At 34.8% G+C, this 9,730-nt stretch overlaps 2 protein-coding genes and 1 non-coding gene across 4 annotated transcripts; 2 read left to right on the top strand and 1 right to left on the bottom strand.

Moving 5' to 3' along the window:
* Positions 1-312: 312 nt before the first annotated feature.
* Positions 313-3,809, bottom strand: LOC131603890 (succinate dehydrogenase cytochrome B subunit, mitochondrial-like). 2 transcript variants are annotated; one of them, XM_058876341.1, is made up of 5 exons: positions 3,495-3,809; positions 3,223-3,314; positions 1,195-1,284; positions 672-1,113; positions 313-555 (listed from the first exon to the last, which is right to left on the bottom strand). In XM_058876341.1, exons 1-4 carry the CDS (start codon positions 3,652-3,654, stop codon positions 715-717), a joined length of 741 nt encoding a protein of 246 aa, XP_058732324.1. In that variant the 5' UTR covers positions 3,655-3,809; the 3' UTR covers positions 313-555; positions 672-714. The 2 variants fall into 2 exon arrangements, with proteins under 2 accessions (XP_058732324.1, XP_058732325.1); XM_058876342.1 differs by having other exon boundaries at positions 3,223-3,311.
* Positions 3,810-3,856: 47 nt separating this feature from the next.
* On the top strand, positions 3,857-3,928 carry TRNAD-GUC (transfer RNA aspartic acid (anticodon GUC)). Its single transcript has one exon. It is a non-coding gene; the product is annotated as a tRNA-Asp (tRNA).
* Positions 3,929-3,941: 13 nt separating this feature from the next.
* Positions 3,942-8,000, top strand: LOC131603889 (peptidyl-tRNA hydrolase, chloroplastic-like). Its single transcript, XM_058876340.1, has 8 exons — positions 3,942-4,417; positions 4,506-4,590; positions 5,566-5,633; positions 6,858-6,908; positions 7,019-7,092; positions 7,212-7,270; positions 7,357-7,433; positions 7,526-8,000. The coding sequence occupies exons 1-8, from the start codon at positions 4,190-4,192 to the stop codon at positions 7,637-7,639; spliced, it is 756 nt and encodes a 251-aa protein (XP_058732323.1). The 5' UTR covers positions 3,942-4,189; the 3' UTR covers positions 7,640-8,000.
* The last annotated feature ends 1,730 nt before the right edge of the window (positions 8,001-9,730 follow it).

The following is a 9,730-nucleotide window of genomic DNA, read 5'->3' as shown; positions in this document are numbered from 1 at the left end:
CTTCACGGCTATTTACTGCTGTATATATAGATTGTGAAATCTCCCAAGCAAACCTTATTATTTTATCCCCGAGACAACATGTCAACTAATAATATCACAGTTCTCAGTAAAAGAATGGACCAATATACTTAAAATCTCTAATCATATAATAACCGTACAACATGGCCTTGTACCTAAGGTTCACAACCAGGTAACTAAGTTATGAATGGACCTGAGATAGATGCTTAAGATTAACAATGCTGTCTGGAAGTGACATTAGATCACAGCATAAGCAAGAATATGAGATAAATTTTCATCAACATCAGACAAATATGAGATAATGTATTTCATGAGTCACTAAACTCAAATGCTTTATTGAATACGACAATTACTTGCAACTTGAGGGGATGCAAAAATATACATCACTGAAATCTTAGATGCAAAACAAATATAGTTATGCTCAGCATTAAGCAAGAAATTCTAAGTTATTATTATTTTGGTAATAGCAAAACTACATAAAGCAGATTAACAGTGCTCGACGGATGAAGTCTGATGACATGTGCAAGCAAGTTCCACCTGAAAATATGACATTAATCTATGTCAAAAACAAGGTACTGAAGCATAATTTCCAAAAGCTGAATAATTGATTTACAACCAAGAAAAATCAAATATGAATGAAGAGATAAAATTACCTCAGGATCAAACATACTGCTTAGATATCAGTTGACTTTGATATCATAGAAATAAGTGACGAATTGTACTATACAGATGATAGGACATGGCTAAGGCAGAAATCTCAACTGCGAGTAGGTGAAGTTTTGATGAATAGAATACAAACTGGTAGAATGAATCATAGGTGAGAGTAACCAAACCCAATTTCATGTATATCATATAAAAAAGCAAGGTGACAGCTGCTAGGAAAGCTCCGGCAATTCTATTGCAAATTGAAAGAGTTGAAGAAAGCTGGGGCTGATAAAGAGGAAGATGAGGAGATAACGGGCGAAAACCGGAAGGTGACTTTATCTCACTGGTTTTACTTGGGATGTCACTCATAAAACGTCTCTGACCAGCCAGTCCCAGCGTGTCAGCAGCCACGCTTCTCACAAAGTTTCTTGCCATCAGAGTTCTGACTCCCTATTGAAATGTAAATGTTATCAACCACATCAGGAAAGCCAAATAGAATAGGTTTAATTCACAGATGATAAAGTAACTCACCAATAGCATTGGACTCTTGGCTGCATAAACTTGAGTGCCATATCTAGCTCCAGCCAGCACATTAGTGTCCAGTCCAAGAGCCTGACATCTCTGACATAAGAGAACAATTCCGGGCAATTAGAAATGTAACAAAACTAAGAAAAACTAGTGATTATGATTCACATTATCTGGAATAATGCATTTATTTCACTATTTTGCGTTCTAGAACTAAAAAGGAAGGAAAATAAACTATATACTATGCAAGATGGGACTAGGCCACGGCCTTCCCAAAAAACAAAATATTCTTAATAGGTATATCTACATATTATAACATCTTCTATATTATATATATTATGTGTGAGCATAAATGACTTATATATAAACAGTTCACAACTTTGTTTGACCCTATCATAATATCAAGCTTTGTAATGCTTGCAATAACAAGACACGAGTCTCTAAAATCTAAGAAAGACCAGATAATTGAGAGATGCACAGAAGAAAAAGTGGGAAATCTCGTTCCAGTTGTTAGTTAGAATTGTTATTTGACTCCTTTCCATTAGCCTATAATCATGTGCAACATAGGTCCTGCTCAGATAAATAACTTATTTTAGTGCTTATGACATAAGAGCTCTTTGCATGAGAGCTTATGTTGAATTAACTATTTGAGTTTGGGTGTGCATTGAACAGTACTTACAGAAAAACAGGTGTTTGAATAGTGATTTTAAATTTAAGAAAATTACGATTCCTCTTTCACATATTCAAATTGCTGCAAAAATAGTATAAAAAAATGATCATATATATCACAATTTGTTGATTAAATAGTCAGATTTTAGGAACTGACAGTCAAGAAAGTAACAAAATAGAAAGAAAGCAAATCCCATCATATTTTAAAATGGAAAAGAATAATATATATGAAGACCGCGTATTATAGGACATTCAAACAATATGAATGGTATCCAATTTCAAAATCTCAGGGTACTAGTACTAACTTATAAGTGAAAGACTATACTATAGCAGAAGCACTAAGGCAACAAATTAAAGTTCAAAAGAGATTGGAAAAGCAGCTAGAGGTACTCTGTCATATTTTACTTGCATTGTATTATTTACTACATCCTTGTATCTAACTGGCGAATTTCTAACCAAGTTAACCGTTCAGTTCTAAAGAATCTTAATTCACTTGTACAAAACTACTTCCTAGCCAACTGGTACAAAAGAAGTTACAAATGAGAATAGAGTCTCAAGGGAATTATTTGCAGACAGGGTTATAGAAAGCACAGAGAAGTCTTTCCATAGAAGGATAAGGCAATCTTGAACCAATTTGATAATAAATACAGCTTTCAATTATCAAGAAGCCCTTGAAACAGAAGAAAATAAGGATTACGGAACCAAAGGTGGTTCAACACAGATAGACTTAAGCATTAAAGATGGCAATGAACTTGTAGCTCTCATATAACAATTCATATTTTTAGAAGAACTTGGAAGAATATAAAAAATATACCAATGCAAAACTGTTGATTAAAAGTTTCCTTCCATAATTATTGACAAACAAGAACATTAATAAACAAGCTGTTTTTCCACATTAATTAAAAATCACTCATTTTCAAAACAAAACATCTCATCAGTTAATTGTAATGTAGAAACAGCAAGAACACCTTGTTGCGGTTTGCGGTTTGTTAGAATTCCCCTACGCTATTGCCTACAGCAGCAGCCACAAAGTTAGAGAACTATGAAGAACAGATACCGGAAACACGACACCGACAATGACACGTCAACACCAATAATAATTTGAAAAATGAATAAAGTAAACGTAATCACAAGTATTGCTGTCGGTATCAGACGCCGACACTGACACAAATACACCTTTTTTTTCAGAGGTGTGGTGCTCCAGACAAATATTACAAAGGAAAAAACAATAAGATGTAACATTATATAAGCAATTGTGAGTCAAAGGTGCCTTCAACATATTTCACTCCACTTATGATAGCTACAAATTTAAAATCATTTTACAGAACACAAAAACAGACGCCAGTGATGAGAAAATAAACGTACCAAAGAATTGATGACATTAGAATCAGCACCAAGCTTACTCTCAGGATTTTTGGGGAAACCAACCGAGTATCCCTTGGTAGGGTTTTCTTCTGCTGAAACGAGATATCAGAACATGAAAACTCAGTAGCATCAGCTAATAGAAACACATACACACTAATTATATATTAAAAAAAAAAACTCGCGATTCCAGAAGAGAACGAAAATAAGCATAACTATATATTTCAGGATGAATTAAAATAATAAAATAATTGAAGCAATTGCAGAATCGGTACCGATGGGGAGAGTAGCGGAGTTGCGGTGAAAGAGTTCGGTGGCGGCGGGAGAGATGGATCCGATCTGGTTGTTGGAGCGGGGGATGGAGGAGAAGGCTCTAGAGAGAGAAGAAGAGGAATATAAGAGCTTAGATTTGTTTGATCGGAGGAGAAAAGACATGGTGATCGGTGAACTGAGAGAGTGTGAGTGGTTGGAAAATGGAGGAATCAACGGAGCGAGTGCCCAGAGAAAACAATGAATCCGGAAGAAAATGAATATAGGGAGAACGACGAGGTAGACGAGATGAATGTTAAATGGCTGAAGGAAAACTGGTCCATTTGTTTTTTATTTTATCATATGAATTACCACTATACATCAACAAGTCGTTGTAGTATAGTGGTAAGTATTCCCGCCTGTCACGCGGGTGACCCGGGTTCGATCCCCGGCAACGGCGACTTTTTTCCAAAATTTCTTTCAACGCGATTTTTCTTTCTCCGAACCGAATCTATTTTGGTTTTTTTTTGTTACTCGAAATTAGGGTTTTACCCGGCAACGGCGACTTTTTTCCAAAATTTCTTTCAACGCGATTTTTCTTTCTCCGAACCGAATCTATTTTGGTTTTTTTTTGTTACTCGAAATTAGGGTTTTCATTTCTGAACCGAATCTATTTTGGTTTTTTTTTGTTACTCGAAATTAGGGTTTTCATTTCTTAACGATGAACGTTGCAACTTGTTCGATGCTTCGTTTACAGTTTCCAATCTGGAGCTTCACAAAACCCCTAATCTCTACGCGCTTCAACATGCGTTTGTTATCCGTTCGAAATTGCTCAGCTTCATCCATATCCACCACCACCACTGAACCCACAAAGTCGAAGAAGAATGAACCCTGGTTAATCGTCGGCCTCGGTAATCCCGGTAAAAAGTACGCTGCTACACGCCACAATGTTAGTATCATGTGGATATTCATGTGCTGGAGTTACTTTTTGTTTTGATTAGTTTGATTTGATTTGGACTCTGTTTTGATTAATTCAGGTGGGATTTGAAATGGTTGATGCTATAGCTGAAGCTGAAGGGATTTCTATGAGTAGTGTTTCCTTCAAAGCTCTATTTGGAAAAGGTTCAAAATTTCATAGTTATTTTGGTTTTTGGAGAGTTTGTTGTTACTTTGATGTTTTTGTTGTGTATTTGATTAGATTATTACGTGTAATTGAGCTTAGGTTTTCATTTTTTACAACTTTTTATGAGATTTTTTTATTGTTAAGATGGTATTAGAGAAGTTAGTTTTTCATATCAATTTCTACTAGCTTGGTTGAGTCCATATAAGACCTTGAGTAGTTTGCACACTTGCTTAGGCTTTTGAGATTAAACTATAAGAAATTGACTTTTACTTATCTTCTTTCAAATCACCGTTCAATAAGGTATTTTTCACATTGTGCTGATGTAAATTCCAATTAAAGATTGATGCATTAGCAAGCTTTGCCACTTGCATTGCAAGCTGAACATTCTGTTGTTCTTAACACCCTATGTCAAATTCGAATTGTTGGTAAAACTATGCTTTCTCCCTTGTTCATAGATATTGCCATACGTAGTTTTTTTTGTTTGTATAATTGCATTCATAGTATTATAGCATTGTCTAAAATTAAAGAGATTTAAGTTTCCTTTCCAAGGTTATTTACATTTATTTTTTAATTTCTTTAACAAATTACAAAGTCATATTGCCTCGAAGTAATTTTCTTATTACGCTGTTGATGGAGTTCATTCTGCATCCCTTTGTCAAACAGGCATTATAATAATTTTGGATTTAGTCCAGGATTCCATTTGTATTTCAAATTTCATTTCTCTTTGATCTGACTTGCCATGCTTTTTAACGTATAAAGTCTGGCGTCTTGAGTCATTTGCCATATCCTTTGTTAGCAACATTTTGGATTCAGTTCGGAGTCAAGCATTGTGATAATTGGTACTAATATTGAATTACCCTATTAAGCCTGGCCACCTTTTATCAAAAATGTTCTTTTGGTAATGATGTCTCGATTGGTCTTTTAGTTTGTAACGCCACATGTGCTCATTTGTAACAGCTGTTTTCCTATTGCAGGTTTTATAGGCAATGTACCAGTGTTACTTGCAAAACCACAGACTTTTATGAACTTAAGTGGTGAATCTGTAAGTTTAATGTCTAGAGAATCTTCAGGTGTAATAATGGAGTGGGACAGAAGTTTTGGAAAAAACTGTTTCCCCCATGACATATGACTTAATTCTATATATTTGGGGAAAAGACTATTACTCAAATTTCCATGACTTACAGGGGGAAAAGCATGATCAACCAAATTACAATTTTTTAAACCGGACAAATTAATTGTAGTCAGGTTAGGAGGATACATTTGGATAGGAAACCCATGCTGAAATGATAACACAGGAATCCATATCATTTTTATGTTATTTAAATAGATTGATTTGGGATTTGTATAGACAGTTAGACATTCATATATTTTTAATTTCTATAATGTCTGACTTTCCCACAAATTGTCCCAACGTTAGGGAATGACATAATCCACTTGTGTTTGAGCAGTCGTGATTTTTTTTATTTGGTATTTGATAGCTCAAACTTGACACTCTGTAGGGTAATGCTTTGTAGTTATTAATAGCCAGTAAACAAACCATTGGCGGCATATACTTCATTAATACTTCAAATATCCCTTAGCTATATCATACAACTTGTGTGTAGTATTTTGAATTTTTACTTCTATACCAATACAAATGGTAATATTACCACGGCAGAAGCTTATATCATCAGATTGTTGTCAGGAACCCTGGAAGAGAAATGAAAATTGATATATGCAATAAAAGGAGATGAACATTTTTACTGAAGAGTAAGAATAGAATAAAGAATTCCCCTCTATGGGTTTCCTCTTACAATTGAGCCATGGTTTTGTTCACCCAATATACCAACAAATTTGAATTATCCCTCTGCTGTTACATCCCCCTATTTATTTATCTAACTACTCCCTTCTAACTAACTTCTGCAGTTGTCCCCTTCTCTTCTATCCTAACAATAGCCCTCTTTTTGTTCCCCATATGACTACCATAATAATAAATAAGTGATGGGATTTTAATGTGTGTATATGTGGAATCATATTAGCTCAATTCTCTTTTTTGATTTATGATTTGTGTTTATATATTAATTTTAGGCTAATTTTATATTATGTAGTATAGTTGTGTCACGTCTTATAGTTTGAAAAGTTTGTCGTGTCCCCTTGTCCGTATCGAGTCAGGAGCACATATTCTTGTCCTTTGTTGTATCCATGCTTCTAGTTCTAGGAATTTACTATAATAATAAATACTTTTTATTTTGATGCTGAGTTTCTGGTGTTGGAATCTACTTTGAAGGTTGGGGCCATAGTTTCATATTACAAGATTCCATTGAAGCAAGTAATTGTGGTATAATATCTATGCTATGACTATACTCTTTTATTTGCAATAAGTGATGAAGAAAAATTCGAAGGATGATCTGCTTGAGGTTTCATTTCAACCAATATTTTTCTTTTCAGATCTTTGACGACTTGGACCTGCCTTTTGCTAAACTGCGGCTTCTACCAAAGGGTGGACATGGAGGTCACAATGGGTATCTATAATCATCTTTAGTTTCACTCTCTTTTTGCTCCGTTGCCGCATTTGTTTGGGTTTGGTTAGACATCCTATTGAGTTTATATTTAAGCATTACTAATTCTGTTTTTCTTGCAGAATGAAAAGTGTTATTAATCACTTAAAAGGGAACTCTGGTTTTCCTCGCTTAAGAATTGGTAAGTTCGTGTCGTACTTAGGATTGAAATGTTTATCTATATGACAGTCACTTATACTATTGTCAATTTATTGTTGATTTTATTAGGTATTGGACGACCTCCAGGGAAAATGGATCCTATCTCATTCGTTCTTCGACAGTTCACTAAACAGGAAAGAGAAGAAGTATGTATTTCCTTTCCTTTCGTTTTGAAGTTTGAATGGACTTTATGCACATGGAAGTCATACATGTTAATAATTACAATCATAATTTTCAGCTGAATTTTACCCTACAACATGGATTAGAAGCCGTGCGGATTATTTTGTTGGAGGGATTTGATAAAGGCGCAACATTTGTTAATACTGCCAAAAAGATAGAGCAAATTGGCTGAGGGACTGCACACTTAGAACATCTTTTTGACAACTAAAAGCAACAGGTCTGTCTTGCAAGGAGACACAAGTTATTACATAAGCACTAAACTCATTCAAGCCTCTATTGATTCGAAAGAACTGTGTTTGAGCAAGTAAATAGTATTCATCAATTAGTTCAGAAAGCAGTTCAGGTTCCATAACAGTGATTTCGAACCCAATGCGTTTCATCAGTTGAGTAGTTATGTATTATTAGCTCTTTGAGTTAATCATTTTCCTCATTCTTTGGGTCGCTTGGCCTCTTGTATACTTTTATATAATGTATAATAAAGATGATAAAAAGAGAGTGTTTATATGTTTTATATGGGATGGCATTTTCTTCAACAGAGTTATCTTTTTATTTATTTATGTAAAATTGCCTTTAGAGGCAAATAATAGCATTATTATTATGGCAATAATGATTAATGTCATATCTCCATGATCATTTTACAATGTGTATATGTATGGTGCACGTGGCAACATGTAGTAACAATGTCAAGAGCTTCCTTAATAGTTACTGTCTTGAGAAGAAGATTAGAGTGTTTCATGTAAATCATAAAGGTTTGCTGGTTTGATGACTCATTTGTTCAGGAACTAGAACTAGGTGTACGTTGATGATTAGAAATTATGAATCAATTGTGTTGATTTCTAGTACGACAGCGCGGGGTAGACCTGCTAGGTTATCACTCCAATGTTTAATTAGTTCAAAATTTAAGATGAGTATAGTAAAAGGTGGAGACATAAAGTGTCTATTGAATTTCTCGTGAGATGTCCCTTGTACCTTGTGTAATTTAAAGTGGATTGATATTGATTTGGACAATGCCTTCTTGGGCCTGTGGCCGACTTAAAACAATGACCATAGAGAAATTTGTATGCAGTGAATGTTGTCATATTATAGATGTCTCATTAAGCAAGTAATAAGGAGATTACATAACCAATTATACGTGCCTGTTGTCTATGCGCATACTGCCTCATTTTCATGATATTAGGCATATTTGTATTATGTAAGGTAATTTATACATTTTACATGTCTATAACTTTGTTATATGTTGAATTTTTGTTGAAAGATCCTTGTCGTCTTACGGGACAATTATATATTAGAGCTTCATTGAAGGATTTTTGCCGCCTTACAAAACAATTATATGCTAGGCCTTCATTGAAGGATTCTTGTCGCCCTACGAGACAATCATATGATGCACCTTCATTGGAGGATCTTTATCGCCCTACGAGACAATTATATGTTGGACCTTCATTGAAGAATCATTGTCGCTCTACAAGATAATTATATACTAAACCTTCACTAAAAGATCCTTGCCTCCCTACGAAACAATTATATGTTGGACCTTCACGGAATGATCCTTGTCACCCTCAGAGGCAATACACCACTGAATCTTCACTGAAGGATTCTTGCTTCCCTCTAAGGCAATGCACTGCTGGACCTTCACTAAAAGATCTTTGATGCCTTATCAAGTAATACATCATTGGACATTCACTTAATGATCCTTTCCGCCTTATTAGAAAATATAACATTAGATCTTCACTGAAGGATCCTTGCCGCCTCAATAAGCTACTCATTTAATGCCAAGCAAGAAATCATCTCCACCTTAGCAGACGACCTGATCTAAGCCCTGAATAATAGAAAAACCATAATGCTAGGAATTTTATAAACAAATCACCAAAAAGAAAGAACATGGTCATTAAAGTAAAACTCCTAAAGTCATGAGTACGAATGGGCTTATATAAGGCGAAATATAATTAGTGAACAAAAGATACACATACCTAAAATATCAAATGAGAGGACGCTGGAGAGACTTCTCTATAGTGCCACGCTCGAGAAACTCCCCCCTTCATCTCAGATATACGCTCTTTATAAAGAGATAAGTAAACATACCACAAAAGGCGTGAATATTATCATAAAAAAATCCCTCAGGGCGATATAACATAAATCCAACAGCGGGACAATTAAAGAAATAACATAAAAGCCTCACATAGATACTCAACTTAAAGTCCCTCCAGGAGACTAAACTTAAAGATTCGTTCGAGAGACTCAACTTAAAGACCCACCCCAATGCTAG

Source organism: Vicia villosa, linkage group LG5 (genome assembly GCF_029867415.1).
Source record: "Vicia villosa cultivar HV-30 ecotype Madison, WI linkage group LG5, Vvil1.0, whole genome shotgun sequence".
Classification (NCBI taxonomy): Eukaryota; Viridiplantae; Streptophyta; class Magnoliopsida; order Fabales; family Fabaceae; genus Vicia; species Vicia villosa.
This window is presented reverse-complemented; position numbering and strand designations above follow the sequence as displayed.

Excerpts from the sequence above, each read along its gene's own strand:
- LOC131603890 (XM_058876341.1), bottom strand. The coding sequence starts at position 3,654 with ATGTCTTTTCTCCTCCGATCAAACAAATCTAAGCTCTTATATTCCTCT. Across the intron at positions 3,315-3,494 it reads CTCCGCTACTCTCCCCATCG|CAGAAGAAAACCCTACCAAG; the intron begins GTACCGATTCTG and ends ATCTCGTTTCAG. Across the intron at positions 1,114-1,194 it reads CCAAGAGTCCAATGCTATTG|GGAGTCAGAACTCTGATGGC; the intron begins GTGAGTTACTTT and ends ACATTTCAATAG.
- LOC131603889 (XM_058876340.1), top strand. The coding sequence starts at position 4,190 with ATGAACGTTGCAACTTGTTCGATGCTTCGTTTACAGTTTCCAATCTGG. Across the intron at positions 4,591-5,565 it reads CAAAGCTCTATTTGGAAAAG|GTTTTATAGGCAATGTACCA; the intron begins GTTCAAAATTTC and ends TTCCTATTGCAG. Across the intron at positions 5,634-6,857 it reads TGAACTTAAGTGGTGAATCT|GTTGGGGCCATAGTTTCATA; the intron begins GTAAGTTTAATG and ends TCTACTTTGAAG.